The 20,477-nt window shown below is 42.7% G+C and overlaps 1 protein-coding gene across 1 annotated transcript; it reads left to right on the plus strand.

Moving 5' to 3' along the window:
* The first annotated feature begins 3,760 nt into the window (after window positions 1-3,760).
* On the plus strand, window positions 3,761-19,403 carry LOC129863187 (serine/threonine-protein kinase Nek6-like). The gene is made up of 5 exons (XM_055935109.1): window positions 3,761-3,796; window positions 6,752-6,856; window positions 11,898-12,006; window positions 12,973-13,067; window positions 17,056-19,403. Exons 1-5 carry the CDS (start codon window positions 3,761-3,763, stop codon window positions 17,218-17,220), a joined length of 510 nt encoding a protein of 169 aa, XP_055791084.1. The 3' UTR covers window positions 17,221-19,403.
* Window positions 19,404-20,477: the final 1,074 nt, after the last annotated feature.

Genomic DNA, 20,477 nt, shown 5'->3' on the forward strand with positions numbered 1-20,477 from the left:
ACTGCTTGTTCACGTGAAGCGCTCGTGTTACCGCGCGAAATGGTTTTCATCTGAGCCTGTGCTAGCTCGTGAGATCTGGCTATGTTGATAGCTTTGTCCAGCGTTACCTCAGACCCAACATTCAAAAGTTTCTCTCTCACTCGCGGTGAATGTATTCCAAATACAATACGGTCCCTGACCATCTCATCCTTGTTTGCATAATCACAGTCTTTCACAAGCAGACGCAGCTCAGTCACAAACTGTTCAAAAGACTCGCTAGCTCCCTGTACTTTCTCATGGAATTTGTACCTAGCAAAAATCGTATAGCTATAACTGGCATGTATAACTGGCATGTTCACGTATCGCCAACCAGGATCAAACTGACCATGACCTAACCATTTGGGTGGTCTTAACCAATCATAGCACAGTATGATATGGCGTTAAAATGCATCCAATTATAATTCAGTATGTTTACACATATGAATATTACAACCAGCACTTCAGGTGAATATAATTTTCATTGCATTGTATGAGGTTATTCTTCTTATCTAAACTTGGGAGGTGAATTGATGTGTGCAGGGTTGTAATGTCTTCTGTTTTTTTGTTATTCCCTGTTTTACAACTTCGATGCTCTGGAGCCTGGTGTTGTTGCCAAGGAGTGTTCAGACACACAGTTCATACACATAATGTTAGCCAGCAAGCCAGCCATCTAACCTCAGTTAACGTTAGCTAGCTAACAGCAAGCTTTAACTTGGGGTATTTTGTTTAGACATGTAACTTTAGCTAGCTAACTAAAAAATGAACTATGATCCCAATCCATAGAGTAACATTACTAGCAATACAAACCGGTTGTCATATCTAGCTAAAGTTAACCAAATAGGTTCAATGTTAGCTGCCAAGCTAGCCATCGAACTTTAGCTTGCTAGCTAACAGCAAGCTTTAACTAGCAATACAAACCGATTGCCACAGCTAGCTCAAGTTAACCAAATACAGTGGGGAGAGCAAGTATTTCACCTGCAAAAAAACCTGCAAAATCGGCAGTGTATCAAATACTTGTTCTCCCAACTGTATGTTCAATGTTAGCTAGTTAGCTAGCTAACATTTACGCTATAACTAGCAATGTGAAATGGTATTCTGAGAAAACATCACTAACGTTACACACACTTTATACACGTAAGTTAATGTTAGCTAGCAAGCCATCTAACCTCAGCTAACGTTAGCTAGCTAACAGCAAGCTTTAACCTGGGGTCTTTTGTTTAGAAATGTCACGTTAACGTTAGCTAGCTAGCTAAACAATGAACTATAATCCCAATCCATAGATTAACGTTACTAGCAAAACAAACCGATTGTCATAGCTAGCTAAAGTTAACCAAATAGGTTCAATGTTAGCTAGTTCGATCATCCTCCAGGAAGTAGTCCATCACAACTTTTCCCCACTGACCTTTGTCAATAGCGCCTGACAAATTCAGAGCAGCAATGTTATTGTGAGCAGTAGCAACATATTTGCAGTTCTCCATGGCTAACGTTATATCATTTGAAAAAACTGCAGTAGGAAGGATTATCTACGCATAATGAGCAGCTTAATTTATAGACATAAAATGGTACACCGCAGACCAATCTGAAACTCATCTCTCGGCATGACCGGCCACTCATTATCTCAGCCAATCATGGCTAGCGGGAAGGTTGCTTACTTTTGCTTTGGCTAAACCAACTAGGCTCGTAATTTAACAAAAATGATTCGTATTTACAGATGGCATAAAAGTTTGTTTTTAAGGCACATGAAAGTTCACATGTTCGAGAAGGCATTTCTGCCAAAAAAAACAAATTTTTATCAACAATAAAAGTTTACTTTCAAACAGCTCTCCTGTGAAGTCGTGACTTGCGACATATGCCTAGTTTCCTGAAACGGGTCACAAACGGTCTGGATAGTTATGTAAATCTGATATTTCAGAATTGTATTTGTAATAAATTTGCAACAATTTTGGCTTTGGGGTATGGGGTATTATGGGGTATTGTGTGTAGATTGATGAAATTATTATTATTTTTAATCGACTTTACAATAAGGCTGTAACACAACAAAATGTGGAAAAGAAAAGACGTCTGAATTCTTTCCGAATGCACTGTATGTGTAAACATTTTTGGATTTAGAATGGACTGTTATCATGCACCGGTCTCGAAACAGGGTCAGCGGGGGAAAAAACATGTAATCTTTGCACTTAAATAGCCAATGGAGGACGCTTTTCCCGTGGTTCATTTTCATGCCAGCCAGGTAGGTTATACTCTTGTTTTAAAGAGAAGCAATGTGTCACGCTTCTTCTACAATTGAACCCAGAAGCAGACTAGGACAAGGAGAGTAGGACGAAGGTGAGTATTTATTTACAAGTGTAAACGTAGCGGTAGAAAGATCCAGGTGGCGGAGCGGGCAGTGGAGGTGAGTTGATGGGAGTGAATAGGCAGATCCAAGGGAGTAACAGAAGCCACCGACGACCAGGCAGGAATGGGGTGAGTGTTCCGGGTGAATGACTGTAGACAGAACAAACTGAGGTAAGTTCAAGGCAAGCAAGACGTACAAAACAACAAAACAAACTCTTTCAAACTGGAGGCTGATACGCTGGCACAACCTACTGTTCATGGCTAACGATCCGGCAGGGAAATGGATGTCAGGTCAGAGCTTATGAAGTGGAGGGATGATGATCAGGACCAGGTGTGCAGATAGCTGATGGGATACAGGTGCGGGTAATCAGAGATCTTCCAACTAGCTACGTCGCCCGGCAACCAGACAGGGTGCGTTCCAGGACACAGGCAAAAACAGACTCAGGAAGCGGGATTCGTAACACAATGTGCTTAATATTAGGAAGGTTGAGAAATAAATATAGTAGGCCTAGCTTATAAAAACTGATGGGATCCTCATCTTTTTAATAGAGGTCATCACTCTGTTTCCTCACGCAAGTGCATAGCCTACAGAAATGTTGCGCAACATGAGCTCATGGGCTCTCATGAAGTGTTTGATTACATTTTCGATTACATTTGCATTGATGTCAGAGGAATTAGAGCGACAATAGAGTTCAGAGTACCAGGCAGTTAGCACGTTTGGTAGGCTACTAATGATCATCACCAGCATCAGAGCTTGGAGAAGCCTAATTAGCGTGACATATGATATCCAAGATGGCGTAGCAGTAAGACATGTTTGTTTTTGTCCCGTGTAAATATTCAGTTTTTTAAATTTTTTGTATACATTTCAATGTATTTCAATCTCTTTTTTTCCATTTATGGATTAAATATACCTTCCCGCAACCCGCCTCACCCAATGTGGTACGGATCTGCTATTTTTTTAAACTTCATTACTGCAACCTTCATCAGAAGCTAGCCAGCTAATTAGCTACTAGCTATTTAGTCATTGTTAGCCACTGCTAGCGGTCTTTACCTTTAGCTCAGACACCAGCCGCTTTAGCCCGGATAATACTTGCCAGTCTGCACAGCGCGATATCAGCCCTGAGCATATCAGACTGCTTTTTTCCCACTACATCACTGGATTCCTGCCGCAAGCTCTGGACAATTACACCGGATCATCGAAGCTAGCTAGCTGCTACCAAGTGGCTATTGTGGCTAGCGCCCTTGTCCAGAAGCAAGCACCAGTTAGCCTCAAGCTAGCCTCGAGCTAGGCCCAGCTAGCAAACGAAGTACACCAACTACAATTCCTCTCTTGCCAATTGGCCTGGACCCTTTGTCGACACGGAGTCCATCACGACTGATCTGCTGGTCTGCTGACGTAATTCGGCCGATGTGCTCTAAACCAGCCTCTGCGTCGTGGATGTCGGTGAAGAACCATCTGCTATCCCAGGCCCTCTAGCTTTTTTATGCTCGTCTAGCGTAGTAATGACTACCGAACGGCTCCCCGTTTCATCTATTGCTGCTCATTGGACCCAGTGATCCCTCGGCTACACAGCTGATGCCTGCTGGACTGTTAACACGGTACTTCATTTTGTTTATCAATCGTCCCCAGCCTCAAACTCAGGCCTTGTGTGTAGCTAACTGACCCTCTCTGCCCATTTATCACCATTTACCCGTTGTTGTTGCCTTAGCTGTTTACCATTGTTGTCGTCTTAGCTCTCCCAAAAAAACACCAGTGATTGCTTTATGCCTTGTATACTGTTGTTTAGGGTAGCTCTCATTGTTTTATTTTACTGCGGAGCCCCCAGTCCCGCTCAACAGGCCTCAGATAGCTCCGTTGTCCCACCCCCAACACATGTGGAGACCGCACCTAGCTTAACTGGCGCCTCCAGAGATGCAACCTCTCTCATCGTCACTCAATACCTAGGTTTACCTCCACTGTACTCACACCCTACCATACCCTTGTCTGTACATTATGCCATGAATCTTTCCTACAATGCGCAGAAACCTGCTCCTTTTATTCTCTGTTCCCAACGCAATAGGCGGCCAGTTCTTATAGCCTTTAGCCGTACCCTCATCCTACTCCTCCTCTGTTCCTCTGGTGATGTAGAGGTTGTGGTGGCATTTTCCTGTATTACCAAATGAGAGAGAGACAAACTTCACACACCAGTCAGAGTTATACTTAAACTACATCTTTAATAAACTTTAAGCTTTAGCCTTTGACTTTCAACAATTCACTTTCTATAATGAATTTTGAGAGTCACTACAGAAAATACATAGATCTTTTATAGCCAATATACACCCCTCTCAACTTACATGATGAACCAAAGATCTTAGGAACTCTTCACAAAGGGACTTTTACTTGAGAAAGCCAGATAGCATTCGCTATAAATTATCGCTCAGTTTGGTCTCTAAAACAAGGTTCTAATCTCGTTCCTGGTACTTCATAGCACAAAAACATTACCTCATCCAAGGCATAACTCAATTGTCAACTCTAAATACTCCCATCCCAAGTAAACCCCCTCTTGACCCCACTCCTGGACAAGCTCACTGAGGGGAGTGAGCCTCTAGGTCATACACTATCCCAGGATAAGCCTAGAGACATTGTGGAGACAAGTAATTGGTTCCCCATTAATCACGCCATCCCTTCACATGGTTTAAGAATAGGTAAAGACACATTCACATATGAAGACAATGTTCCAGTCTGTCCTCTTCCCTTTCTGATATTCTGCATAGCACCAGGGAAATGTGAAAGACAAGCCTGACCTCTCCACTCTCTGGGCCCCAAGTGACTGAGCCCTAGCTGAGGGAAAAGTGCCATTGCCAACACTATAGTCCAAAAGGAACCATTCTAATGACAAGTATCTCACATAAGCATATTATGTAAATAAAACATCTTATTTATCTATGTTACCCAACTAATTCTGATTCATCTGCCACAAGGTTAACCCAGGCCCTGTGTGTCCCTAGGCGCTCTCATTTGTTGAATTCTGTAACCGTAAAAGCCTTGGGTTCATGCATGTTATCAGAAGCCTCCTCCCTAAGTTTGCTTTATTCACTGCTTTAGCACACTCCACCAACCCTGATGTCCTAGCCATGTCTGAATCCTGGCTTAGGAAGGCCATCAAAAATTCTGACATTTCCATCCCCAATTACAACATTTTCCGTCAAGATAGAACTGCTAAAAGGGGCGGAGTGGCAATCTACTGCAGAGTTCTGTCATACTATCCTGTGTCTGTGCCCAAACAGTTTGAGCTTCTACTTTTAAAAATCCATCTAGCCAGAAATAAGTCCCTAACTGTTGCTGCTTGTTATAGACCCCCCTCAGTTTCCAGCTGTGCCCTGGACACCATATGTAAATTTATTGCCCCCCATCTATCTTCAGAGTTCGTACTGTTAGGTGACCTAAACTGGGATATGCCGTCCTACAATCTAAGCTAGATGCCCTCAATCTCACACAAATTATCAAGGAACCTACCAGGTACAACCCCAAATCCTTTAACATGGGCACCCTCTTAGATACCACCCCTCATCACTGTCAAACGCTCCCTGAAACACTTCTGCGAGCAGGCCTCTCTAATCGACCTGGCCCGGGTACCCCCACGCATTGACTCGGTACCGGTACCCCCTGTATATAGCCTTGTTATTTTGTGTTACTTTTTATTATTTTTTACTTTAGTTTATTTAGTAAATAGTTTCTTAACTCTTGTTGGTTAAGGGCTTGTAAGTAAGCATTTCACAATAAGGTCTACACCTGTTGTATTCAGCGCATGTGACAAATACAATTTGATTTGATTTGAACAGGCATGCTATTATTTAGCTATAATACTCTCCTCTTCAACGGAGTGTATTATGGCTGGCTAGAGTACTGCACTTGTTGTGGTATACTGTAGCTATATTTGTCCTTGCGTTTTTCCAGGGAAGTAGAGTCAACAAGACCAGATCATGTACAGTGGGCCATCCAATAGAAAACGTTTTAAAACCTTTTGCAACGGGGAAAAATGTGTTTTTCTTTCTCAGTCTCTCCCTGTTACGATCTGTTATCTTCATAAATTACAACACACCAGATCGAAAACTCCCACCACAGACCTTCTTGAACCTAGCTATATTTCCAAAAACAAACGGTGTTATTAAAATTCTATGACAGAGTTTTTCTGTTTAAATGTCAACCAACAGAGACCAGACTAGGGGCTGGATTTAAATATTATCACAAAAGTATCGCGGAAGATCACGTTATAGCTCCATTTAAATTGAAAGGCAATGTTCTCGGCTCAATCGGAAATTACCTTTACATTTTAACGCAATCTGCTATACGGATTGAATCCAGCCCTAGAACATAGAACCTGGACTGACGCTTTTTCTTTCTCCTGGCACCTCACAGCAGTTGAACTACCCCAACGTGATTAAATATCTGACCATTGAGGACAACAAGCTCAACATCGTACTGGAGCTGGCAGACACCGGCGACCTCTCCCAGATGATCAAGGTGAGCGCCGAGGTTAGAGCGAGAGAGAGAGCGAGTGAAAGAGAGATTGTGTGCGTTTAAATGTCAACCAACAGAGACCAGACTAGGTGTTTGTTTGGGGAGAAGCCATTGTTTTGGGGTGGGATGTGTGTGAGAGCGAGAGGGATGAGGAAAGGAGAGCCCAAGGCTCTGACACGTCTGACAGACAAGACCTCTCCTTAGCCTCTGAGGCTCCAACGGCCTGACACTCACACCCCATCACACAATCTCTCTCCTCATCGGTCCACCTTCCTTTCTTTTTGACTTTCCTCATCTATTCTCTTCTCCTTCTTTGTCCCTCTGCGCATCTGTTTTTCTCTACCTCTTCTTATCTAGCTCTCCTCTCCTCTTGCCTCTCTCTTGCCTCTGCATTTTCTTCTTATTTGTTCCTCATCTTTGCACGTTGTCCTCTCTTTGTCCGTCTCTCTTCTCCTCTCAACTCATGTCCTTGTCTGTCCTGCTCCTCTCATTGCCACAAATCACTCATCTTTGTTATTTTCTCCTCGTCCATCTCTCTTCCCCAATCGTCAGCTTTTCTCATGGATTATTGGCCAACCCTTCTCTCCCTCTCCAAATCTCTACTTTTCCTCCTTTTCTATTCTGTTCTTTTCTAGCTCACCTGTTCCTGACATTTTTTTCTCCTAATTTTCTCTCTTAATTCACTCAACTTTACCCTTGAAGGCACTCAGTCTCTCCAGTTCACACACTGTACAGAACTGTACTCATAACGTGCAAATGTCTTTCGGGGCACCTTTCTCTCTCTGCAAAGTTCCCAAAAAAGTTCAAATCCAAACTGTTCCCCATCTTCAGTTTGACTTTCTCCTTGTCTTTTCTTTTATCAAGGCATCATTATGATGTAGAAAGAGATTCCTAATTCTAGGCTCTCAGCTCAACCAATATGCAGATCAGTCAAAAACGTCTCTTGCTGGCGGCAAATTTCATATCATTAAAATACGCGCTTAATTCCAACAAAAAAAACAGAAGTTTGGTGGCAGTAAAAAGCTGGAAGAAAATAAACATTTGTTGTTTTGGGTCATTAAACAAAGTTTTGGCAGTTTAATTAGCCAGATTAGTGTTAATTAGGGGCTTGGCTCTGTGCGTGGGTGGTGTCAACTCTCATTAGGCTGCCTCTGCCAAATGGCTTCTCATTACGCACTCAAACAGAGGCAGGGAAGGGGCTAAATGGTAATGCACAGATTAATAATTCTTCAGATATTCCACACTCTTTTGGGGGCTGTCTGACATTGAATCAGGGGGGTTTGAGAGAGAGTGTGTAAGGGGAATACAGGTTTTCCTCGCAGCTGTTTCTATCTATTTTTTTCTGACTTCCCCTTCCTCTCTCTCCCTTAAGAAAAAGATGCGGCTCATCCTGGAGAGGACAATATGGAAATATTTTGTCCAACTGTGCAGCACCCTGGAGCACATGCACTCCCGCAGAGTCATGCACCGTGGTAAACTACCACTCATTCACTAATTCTTCCTCTTTTTTATCTCTCCCACTACCTCCACCTTTTCTCTCTTACGACTTTTAAACCAATGTTTTTCCACCAATTTTAGCAAACCCCACCTACCTTTGACAACTTTTCTTTATTCAGTATATTAACCTGTTGAGGCTAGGGGGTGCTGTTGTCACTATTTATGTAAATCGTGTAATTTTTTAAACGGTTTCCTACTAAATTCTTGATCATACAATATGCATATTATTACTATTATTGGATAGAAAACAGTCTATAGTTTCTATAGGCGTTGGAATTTTGTCTCTGAGTGGAACAGAACTCATTCTACAGCAATTTCCCTGACATGGAGTCAGATTTCACACATTTTGGCCCCTGATCTGGAGTCAGTTAAAAGGCCACTGTTATAGCTATGAGCATACAGACACTGCCTACGTCTTCCCCTGGATGCCTTTACGTGATGACGATTTGAATGGTGTCGATTGCCCAATCACAGCCACTATAAATCAAAAAAACCTGTAGGTAGGAACTCTTTTCCAGCTGCGTCAGGCGCGCGGTGGCCACCGACCCGCACTTGTTCCAAGCATTAGTGTAGGGAGTAATATTTCTCCGGTCATGTTTCTACTCGTTATAGGAGTTAAAAACATCATAAGGTAGTTAATTTAAATTTTTATAGCAATTTATACCCGTTTAGTGCGATTTTGGGAAATTTATTTCTGAGACACTGTGAAGCGCCGGGCAGGTTTCCAGTTCATGCCGAACGCAGTGGGCATTTCCACATGGCAAGAGGACAGCTTTCGACCAAAAGACGATTAGACCCAAGAAAGGATTCTTTGACCAAGATTCTGATGGAAGAACAGCTCAAAGTAGGAACAATTTATTATGATAAATCGTGTTTCTGTCGAAAAATGTTAATGGCTTAGGACGCCATCTTGTTTGACGTAGCTTCGCTTGGCGCAAACTGTATTGAAAAGTAAGGATAATTTAAAAAATGTAATTCCGCGATTGTATTAAGAATTAAATTGTCTATCAATCGCTGTCCACCCTGTATTTTTTAGTCAAGTTTATGAGTATTTATGTATAAGAGTAGATCACTGTCTAATATGGCGCAGGACATTTTCTGACCAGCTGAGCTACTTTTGTCATTGTCTAACCATGATTTTGGTGGCTAAATATGCACATTTTCGAACAAACTATATGGATTGTGTAATATGATGTTACAGGAGTGTCATCGGAAGAATTCTGAGAAGGTTAGTGAAAAAATTAATATATTTTGGCGATGTTTACGTTATCGCTCTCTTTGGCTAGAATCAATGCTCTGGTAACGTTTGCATATGTGGTATGCTAATATAACGATTTATTGTGTTTTCGCTGTAAGACACTTAGAAAATCTGAAATGTTGTCTGAATTCACAGGATCTGTGTCTTTCGATTAGTGTATGCTGTGTATTTTTACGAAATGTTTGATGATTAGTAATTAGGTAAACACGTTGCTCTATGTAATTATTCTAGTCCATTTGTGACGGTGGGTGCAATTGTAAACTATGACATCTACCTGAAATATGCACATTTTTCTAACAAAACCTATCCTATACCATAAATATGTTATCAGACTGTCATCTGATTAGTTTTTTTCTTGGTTAGTGGCTATCAATATCTTAGTTTAGCCGAATTGGTGATAGCTACTGGTGTTGGTGGACAAAGAAAAGATGGTGGATTATGCTAATGTGTTTAGCTAATAGATTTACATCTTTACATATTGTGTCTTCCCTGTAAAACATTTTAAAAATCGGACATGTTGGCTGGATTCACAAGATCTGTGTCTTTCATTAGCTGTATTGGACTTTAAAGTGTGAAAGTTAAATATTTAAAAAAAAAATTTTTTTTTAATTTCGCGGCTCTGCCTTTTCAGTGGGGGTGGGGAGATGCCGCTAGTCCTAGACAGGTTAAAACCTCTTGGCGCACAGATCCCTTTAGCGGGATAATTTTCGTCAACATCCGCTGAATTGCAGAGCACCAAATTCAAATTAAATTACGAAAAATATTTAATTTCATGAAATCATAAGTGCAATATACCAAAACACAGCTTAGCTTGTTGTTAATCCACCTGTCGTGTCAGATTTTGAAAAGAAGCTTTACAGCGAAAGCAAACCAGGCGTTTGTGTGAGGACATCGATCAGTAGACAAAACATTACAAACAGCTAGCAGCAAAGTAGCTTGGTCACGAGTCAGAAAAGCAATAAAATGAATCGCTTACCTTTGATGATCTTCGGATGTTTGCACTCACGAGACTCCCAGTTACACAATAAATGTTTGTTTTGTTCGATAAAGATTATTTTTATATCCAAAAACCTCCATTTGGTTGGCGCGTTTTGTTGAGTAATCCACAAGCTCGTGCAGGTCATGACGGGCAGACGAAAATTCCAAAAAGTATCCGTAAGGTTCGTAGAAAGATGTCAAACATTTTAAATAATCATTCCTCGGGTTGTTTTTACACAAATAATCGATAATATTTCAACCGGACGATAAACTATTCAATGCAAGAGAGAAAGAAAATGTCGAACTACCACTGCGCTACCACTGCGCATTAACTAATCGAAGGACATCTGGCAGTCCACTGACGCGATGTGATAAATCTCGCTCATTTTCCAGAATAAAAGCTTGAAACTATATCTAAAGACTGTTCACACACTGTGGAAGCCATAGGAAAATGAATCTGGTTGATATCCCTTTAAATGGAGGAAAGGCAGGCAATGGAACAGGGATTTTTCAAAATAAGAGGCACTTCCTGGTTGGATTGCCTCAGGTTTTCGCCTGCAAAATCAGTTCTGTTATACTCACAGACAATATTTTGACAGTTTTGGAAACTTTAGAGGGTTTTCTATCCTAATCTGCCAATTATGTGCATATTATAGCATGTGGGCCTGAGAAATAGGCAGTTTACTTTGGGGAACGTTATTTTCCAAACATAAAAATACTGCCCCCTAGCTTCAAGAGGTTAAACACTTCGAATTTTGTCAATTTCAACAGCTTTGAAATGTGGTGTTTGAGAAACATGGATTAACATATAATTCTGACATCAGACTGTGAGAGCTTGTTGAGGAAATGTGTTTCCTTGGTAGGTAAGTGAGTTCTGGTGGGAGTAATTCAGGTCAGAGTAGATACAGGAAACAGATTAGAGTAGGGGTAGCATTTTTGCCATGACATCAGCTTCAGCCTTGCCACTTCTCACCGGCCGGTCAGATCGTTGAAACCACAGTGCCCCCCACACATCCACTCACACAATCGAGGGAATTGTTTTGCCATAGCCGACTATACCGGGGACAAGTGCCAACAGAGGGTCCGTAGGTTGAGAAACACTCACCTAGAAGATTAAATGCATTTTATAATCTTAAAAGGAACATAAAACTACCATATCAATGCAAAGAGATTAGATGTATGTTCTATATGATAATCCCAGTATTGTTAACAGCCAGGGCTCCCTTAAAAGTTAATTCTATCTCAATGGGACTCATCTGGATACAGAAACAATCCAAAAATAACTGGCTGTCTGTTCTCTCTCTCTGACAGACATCAAGCCGGCCAACGTGTCACATCACTGCTACAGGAGAGGTAAAGCTGGGAGACCTGGGACTGGGACGCTTCTTCAGCTCCATGACCACCGCCACACACTCCTTAGGTAACACACGTACACACACAGGAACACAAACACGCATACTCAGGATCTCACACAGGCAGGAACGAGGACACACGGGAATATATAAACACAGGAACATACACACAGACGCAGAAGGAAGATTCACGTGCACACACACACCCTAGGTACCACACGTACAAACACACAGGCACAATGAGAGAAAAACACAAAATCATGCTCAAACGGTCATACACTCATTCTAAAATGTTCTCTCTCACACACGCTCGCTCACATAGAAAAACACAAACACACATTCTGAGAAACACAAACACACATTCTGAGAAACACAAACACACATTCTGAGAAACACAAACAATGTGCAGACCTGCATGTACACACAAAGTAACACACACAAGACAACCTCCATCAATAACTTTGGGTATAGCCTCAGAGAGCAGCACCTTTCTAAACAAGCCCTTCCTAGTCTCCTTGGCAACCGCTCACAGTGCCATAGTTCCATTAATTAAGGTCGCTGACCTATGCATTTGCAAATATATTCAGTGTCTGCGTCTGCTTTTCCCCTTAAGGTAGAGATGGATAGACGGGATTGCTTTTAGGGGGGGTTGGGGCTGGAGTTGGGATGAGTGTTGAGCCAATTAGTGTATGACGCCTTATGGTTTTGTGGATCTACTTTCACCCAAACAAAATCGAGCATCAGTGTATTGTCGCTAGTGAGGTGTTTCACATATTGGTAGTGGATTCCCTTTACATTAGCTGCTGGTTTAGGAGCCCTATTCAATCGAAAACTGGCACTTTTGTGCTGTACTTTGTATTGTTACTTCTCTATCCCGATCTCCATTGGTAAATCAATGTGAATTGCACAGTGTAGCTGTAGTCATCAGTAAAGCTATGTATTAATGATTGCTCAACCCATGCACTTGTCATTTTCAAATTAAGATTTATTATGCAAAAAAACTGTTGTCTAAAACCAGACCCTTTTTGTATCAGTGGGGACGCTGTACTACATGTCTCTCGAGAGGATCCACGAGGGTGGCTACAACTTTAAGTCAGACATTTGGTCCCTGGGATGTCTTCTCCATGAGGTAGGTTTACTGCTTCTAACATACGATCAACCACACTTCTGTCCAGCAGATCCCCCATGAACCAGGGTCTCTAACTTCCGTCTTCAGTCAGTCGCGGACCCCGATGTTTCTCAAAAGAAAGTACTGGAGCGCTATAGAGACCTGCGATATATAATCCTTCTCTTATACACGCAGACACCATGATAATCTTCAAAGACCCAGGCCTATTGATCTTCAGATACACGCACGGTTAGAGATAATATAACCAAAATTAGAGCAGAACAGGGTGTGTGTGTGTGTGTGTGTGTGTGTGTGTGTGTGTGTGTGTGTGTGTGTGTGTGTGTGTGTGTGTGTGTGTGTGTGTGTGTGTGTGTGTGTGTGAGAGAGTGAATACAATAAATCAAACACACACACTGTGAAAAGAGACCATTGGTTTGGTTAAACAGAAGTGTTAGTGTCCGCACTCCAACACTCTTCTTCTCTCTGTCTGACTGTGTGCTTGCTTTGAGATTCATCTTTTTTTGTGTTTTGTTTTTGAGGACAGTGCCAATGTCAATGTTGTGAGTTCATTTCAAATGTGCAGAAAAACGGACTATTGACAATCATTATCAGATTCCTCCCGATTAAAAATAGAACCATCTCTACTAGGCATGTCCACTCTGCCCCTCTCACCATTACCAGGCAACTGGGGGAGATTTAGAAAGAGATGAGAGAAACAAGCGATTTAGAGAAAATAAGTAATGATGAAATGAATAACGATTTAAATACAGAGTGTACCAAACATTAGGAACACCTTCCTAATATTGAGTTGCACCCCCCCTTTGCCCTCATAACAGCCTCACAGCTATGCGGATGCCGGCCAACACCGGTTAACACCCGATCTGGTTGAATCGAAGTTGATTTTCACATGCAATTCAGACAATATTAAAGTAGGTGATTTGAACTCCATTAGGGGTCATTGATGTGGATGTTAGCCTATGGCTTCCTTTTGCTGCGTTCATGTGTTAATCGAAATGATCCAACTTGGAGTACAACATGCTACCCGAGATCTCCCACTTCTGTTTACCTCTTAAAAGTACATTTTTGATGGTTTTGGACGTTGTAAGTTATGATGACTCATCGGGGTGATCTACAGCAGTATTTGTATTTTTGTCCTGAGTTTCTGATAACTCCGATGTCACAAGCTCATCATTAGGTCTTTAAAGTTAAGTTTAGTTTTAAGTGTGCCCAGTTTGCACTTCAGATGGAGACAGAGAACAAAAGGCCTCAGTCTGAGCCCCTCTTTTTTTCAAACATTGGCAGTTTAAGAGAGCACAGTGTCAGAGACTGACTAGCTACAGTATTACACCACTGGCACTGTACGATAGAAGAGGAGAAAGGCTGACAGCACTTTAAATGAGGCCAGATAAAGACGTGTACATCATCACTCTACCGACTAGGCTTCTACACATAGCACTTTTTGCCCTTCACCACAATCTCTCCATCTTGCTCTTTTTTTCTCTCTTATTCTCTCTGGTGTACCATTTCTGTCTGTCTCTCCATCGCTCTCTTTTTTGTCCTGTTCCCGCTATCCCCATCTGGTTTTCTCAGTGTAGCCCTAGTCTGTCTGACTGTCAGTCTCTCCCTCTCTTGTTCTGCTTTCTTTTAACCTCTCGCTTCTAGTGCAGCACCTGTCTCTCCATTTCTCTCTTTTTCACGTCCTGCTCTCTATCCTTATGTTGGTTTTTAAAGGCCAGGACTCCAACAGCTTGTGTCGCCACTCAAATCAGAGCTCAGGAAATGGGGTTTTAATTATAGTTTTTTTTTTTTCATCACCTCTGATTGGCATTAGAGAGGTCCTCTTTCTGCTGAAACTGACAAAACACGGTACAGACCGACTGAAACTTTCTCACAGGCACTCACGCTCCAGGCACTTCTTACATGAGTCGTTAGTCGCCATTTCTCCGACGCTTCTGCACGTGATTCAAAATGCCAAGATGTCTTGTGATGAAACGTAAGAAGTCAGAACTCAGAGGTCTGTTCTTGGGTAGTTCGGTTGCACAGTTCAACTTTATCTGTGCTCTGGAGTCAGTTGGATAGGAAGTTTTGATCTTATACATGACAGCTTCTTCACCCTTAGCTAGGGCAAACTCTCACGATTTATTGTCCACTGAAAAAAATATGAACGCAAGATGGAACAACTTCAAAGATTCATATAAGGAAATCAGTCAATAAATGAATCAATCTATTGATTTCACATGACTGGAAATACAGATATGCATCTGTTGGTCACAGATGCCTTGAAAAAAAGTAGGGGCGTGGATCAGAAAACCAGTCAGTATCCGGTGTGACCACCATTTGCATCTTGCAGCGTGACACATCTCCTTCGCATAGAGTTGATCAGGCTGTTGATTGTGGCCTGTGGAATGTTGTCCCACTCTTCAATGGCTCAAGTGCGAAGTTGCTGGATATTGGCGGGAACTGGAACACGCTGTCGTACACGTCGATCCAGAGCATCCCAAACGTGCTCAATGGGTGACGTGGCTGGTGAGTATGCAGGCCATGGAAGAACTGGGCCTCAAGAGCTCGTCACGGTATCTCTGTGCATTCAAATGCAATTGTGTTCGTTGTCCATTGCTTATGGCTGCGCATACCATAACCATGGAGCACTCTGTTCACAACGTTGACATCAGCAAACCGATCGCATACACGATGGCATACACGCTGTCTGTCATCTGCCTGGTACAGTTGAAACCGGGATTATGCTGTAAAGAGCACACTTCTCCAGCGTGCCAGTGGCCATCGAAGGTTAGCATTTGCCCACTGTTGGTTTTCGGCGCCGATGTGCAGTCAGGTCAAGACCCTGGTGAGGACGACAAGCATGCAGATGAGCTTGCCTGAGAAGGTTTCTGACAGTTTGTGCAGAAGTTCTTGCAAACCCACAGTTTCATCAGCTGTCGGGGTGGCTAGACTCAGACGATCCCACAGGTGAAGAAGCCGTATGTGGAGGTCCTGAGCTGGCGTCGTTACACATGGTCTGCGGTTGTGAGGCCAGTAGGACGTACTGCCATATTCTCTAAAATGACGTTGAGGCGGCTTATGGTAGAGAAATGCACATTCAATTATCTGGCAACAGATCTGGGTGGACATTCCTGCAGTCAGCATGCCAATTGCATGCCCCCCCAACTTGAGACATCTGTGGCGTTGTGTTGTGTGACAAAACTGCACATTTTAAAGTGGCCTTTTATTGTCCCCAGAACAAGGTGCACCTGTGTAATGATTGTGCTGTTTAATGATCATGCTGTTCTTGATATGCCACACCTGTCAGATGGATGGATTGTCTTGGCAAAGGAGAAATGCCCACTAACAGGGATGTAAACAAATTTGTGCACAACATTTGAGAGAAATAAGCTTTTTTGTCTTGTCTAGGAGTTTTGAAAGTCCTCTTCGGTCTGTTAGAATATTCTTGATGGGCCTCCCGGGTGGCGCAGTGGTCTAGGGCACTGCATCGCAGTGCTAGCTGCGCCACCAGAGTCTCTGGGTTCGCGCCCAGGCTCTGTCGCAGCCGGCCGCGACCGGGAGGTCCGTGGGGCGATGCACAATTGGCATAGCGTCGTCCGGGTTAGGGAGGGTTTGGCCGGTAGGGATATCCTTGTCTCATCGCGCTCCAGCGACTCCTGTGGCGGGCCGGGCGCAGTGCGCGCTAACCAAGGGGGCCAGGTACACGGTGTTTCCTCCGACACATTGGTACGGCTGGCTTCCGGGTTGGAGGCGCGTTGTGTTAAGAAGCAGTGCGGCTTGGTTGGGTTGTGCTTCGGAGGACGCATGGCTTTCGACCTTCGTCTCTCCCGAGCCCGTACGGGAGTTGTAGCGATGAGACAAGATAGTAATTACTAGCGATTGGATACCATGAAAATTGGGGCGAAAATGGGATAAAATTTATTTAAAAAAAAAAGAAGAATATTCTTGATGGACTGTAACATGTCGTACAATGACCAATACACTGAATGGCTTCTTGTGTCGTCCACAGTTGCGAGACCTGGTCAGCATGTGCATCAGCCCTGACCAGCGCCCTGACATCGTGTTTGTCCTGCAGATATCCAAACAGATGCAGCTGTGGTCCTCCAGCACAAGCTCCAGGATCCCTCCACTAAGCGCCTCAGTCCTCCGAGTGGACCCCCATCCTGACGACTGAACCTCAGACCACCAGACCCACTGCCAACCTGCCTGGCTTGGTCTCACTGGGACCTGGTTGTTTAGTTCGTGTCTCAGCAATCGAGAAACTGATGAGACGATGGAGACTTTGGCATGTCTGGACTGAGCTGTTTTGCCAATTTTTTTCTTTCTCTTCAAATGACTTAGGCTTAAGTCTATTGCTTTTGTCCTCAATGGCCTGGGGAGTCGCTTTGACGGTGATAATGGGACATTGTGTTTTTAGACTATTGCTGTGATTCTGGCAAATGAAGGCATCTTGTCTGGCCTCTTCACTAACGGGAGAGAGCTCTGTCTCATGATGATGTCACAGAGGGTACTCCAATCAGCTAGGCAGGCCTTTTTTGACTAGGCAGGGGTTGCATTCCAAACCGATCCCTTGTCTCTTTCAGGTAAACCATATGGATTCACTCAATTTTCCTGTGACATGTAGAACCGAAAGCTTAGATACAAATATATATTTTTTTGCTTTATTGTTTTAGTACACACGTATACCATTGTTAAGAAATCATGCTTACTTTTTATGTTGCTTTAAATAACTCGGATCTGTATTTTGCATATCATTGTGTAATGTCATTTGTAATCCTAAGGAGGAATTTGGTTGAGCAGGCTTTGTTTCAAAATTAACCTTACCATACATGCAAAGCATTTTGGAGTCAACGCTAGATCCTCCCAGGTCACACCTCTAGTGAGTTCTCTGTGACATCATGAGAAGACGCTTGCTACCACAACCTAGGAAAGAGGCGCTGGTTTGAAATGGACTTCAGGACTTGATGATACAATGTCTTCCTTTTCAAGGACATCAAATGGCATAACATGCCACATTTTTCCAGTGCTGATTAGACACAAAAGTATGTGGACACCCCTGCAAATTAGTGGATTCGGCTATTTCAGCCACAACAATTGCTGACAGGTGTATAAAATCGACCACACAGCCATGTTATCTCAATAGATTATTGGCAGTAGAATGGCCTTACTGAAGAGCTCAGTGACTTTCAATGTAGCACTGTCATAGGATGCCACCTTTCCAACAAGTTAGTTCATCAAATTTCTCCCCTGCTAGAGCACACTGCCAAGTGTCGGCTGGAGTGGTGTAAAGTTCGCCACCATTGGACTCTGTAGCAGTGGAAACGCGTTCCCTGGAGTGACGAATCACGCTTCACCATCTGGAAATCCAACGGACAAATCTGAGTTTGGGGGATGCCAGGAGAACGCTACCTGCCCAAATGCATAGTGCCAACTGTAAAGTTTGGTGGATGAGGAATAATGGTCTGGGGCTGTTTTTCATGGTTAGGACTAGGCCCCTTAGTTCCAGTGAAGAGAAATCTTAACACTACAGCATACAATGACATTCTAGACGATTCTGTGCTTCCAACTTTGTGGCAACAGTTTGGGGAAGGCCCTTTCCTGTTTCAGCATGACAATGCCCCCGTGCACAAAGTGAGGTCCATACAGAAAGGGTTTATCAAGATCAGTGTGGAAGAACTTGACTGGCCTGAACAGAGCCCTGACCTTAACCCCATCGAACACCTTTGGGATGAATTGGAACTCCGACTGCGAGCCAGGCCTAATCGCCCAACATCAGTGCCCAACTTCACGAATGCTCTTGCGGCTGAATGGAAGCAAGTCCCTGCAGCAATGACCCAACATCTAGTGGAAAGCCTTCCCAGAAAAGCTGAGGCTGTTATTGCAAAGGGGGGACGAACTCCATATTATTGCCCGTGATTTTGGAATGAGATGTTCGACAAACAGGTGTCCACATACTTTTTAAGGCTCATGGCCTGAGTTTTGTAAAACTTTAGATTACATTTTTCAATTATGGTTATTTGCAGGTAACTGATTGGGTGATGGATGTTTGTTTGTATGTTGTTGCAATGTCATAGAGCTGGCACAATTACCATATAAGTGACAGATATGGATAAAGACCTGTCATGAAAATGAAATAACCATCAAAACCGGTTAAAAACAACAAAAAACTGTGAAACAAACAGCTGACTGAAGACAGGATGGCCGGGCATTCGTGCGCTTGAGTCCGTTTCTGCTCTAACATGGACTCTATATAACGTGATTAAACTTTGTTGCTCCTTGCTGAAACAAGCAGTGTTGTAGCAAATGGTTGCCTAGACAACATCCCCCTCCCTTCAGCAGCAGCACATGAGGTCTGGGGCAGAGGAGAAAGTCAAATTTTTGCTAGTCAAATGGTTATTACGGTGACCAGTCATTTTTTTATACATAGAGACAAACACAAAATATCATCACACCTGCCCAAACCCACACCCTCATATCCAGCACCCGCATCTTTCTCTGCCACATGGCCTCAAATTGCACCATTTTGTTTGTCCCCCACTCACACTCAACACTTACATAAAGCATTTTACCTTTCCATTGCACTAACAACGGAGGATTGGTTGATTTCCAGTTTAAGCATACATTTTTTCAAGATGATTGACAATAAAAATATCATCCAACACATCGGGTATCTCAATGCACCCTCATATGCCATGTCTTGAAATATGAGACACATTAAAAGAAAATGTACATTAGCTGACCAATAACATTCATCCAAAAGTACACGACCGTCACAGCCCTAATGCCATAATGAAAATGCAGTTGACTGTCTACTTAGGACTTCATTCATTGAAGGGTTTGATTTTGTTAGACAAAGATACTTTACATGTAGGAAAAACAAGATAAGAACAGTTAGAATAATACTTATCAAAACATTTAGAAAATGTATGGCGCGTATTTGAGCTGGTACATCGCAGTACCAAAGGACAAAGCATGTTTGAAGATGACCTTAACCTGACAACTAGTAGAATTGTATTACGTTTCTGCCTTGACAGCATTATGCAATCAGGTGAACATAAAGATGCTAGATGCAGAGGGCAAGTGACTCATACTAGTTTAGAAGACTGCAAAAAACGCAGTACTCATGTGTTAGCAATTCTACCAGAGACTTGTAAAATATTAGCACTTGCAACTACTGTATTGTTTATTGCAATGATTTTTCACTCAGAAGTATTGTGTGTAGGGAATAACTTCCATTTTGTAGTTGTACTTTCATTTGGGGATTTGACATACATTTTTGTGATTTGTGGAATTTCGTTCAAGTGTTTCTGTTTTTGCATTTTGTAGTAGATAAGTAAGAAGCTGCCACACATTTTCCACTTACATTAGACCCAATTTCAATTCCTTTCTTACCCGAAGTGTGTTTGCGTCATAAGACAGTGAGTTGTATTT

This window comes from Salvelinus fontinalis, chromosome 10, assembly GCF_029448725.1.
Source record: "Salvelinus fontinalis isolate EN_2023a chromosome 10, ASM2944872v1, whole genome shotgun sequence".
Classification (NCBI taxonomy): domain Eukaryota; kingdom Metazoa; phylum Chordata; class Actinopteri; order Salmoniformes; family Salmonidae; genus Salvelinus; species Salvelinus fontinalis.

Coding starts and splice junctions, on each gene's coding strand:
- LOC129863187 (XM_055935109.1), top strand. CDS start 3,761: ATGTGCTCTAAACCAGCCTCTGCGTCGTGGATGTCG. Junction 3,797..6,751: donor CCTCTGCGTCGTGGATGTCG/GTGAAGAACCAT, acceptor GGCACCTCACAG/CAGTTGAACTACCCCAACGT. Junction 12,007..12,972: donor CACCGCCACACACTCCTTAG/GTAACACACGTA, acceptor TTTTTGTATCAG/TGGGGACGCTGTACTACATG.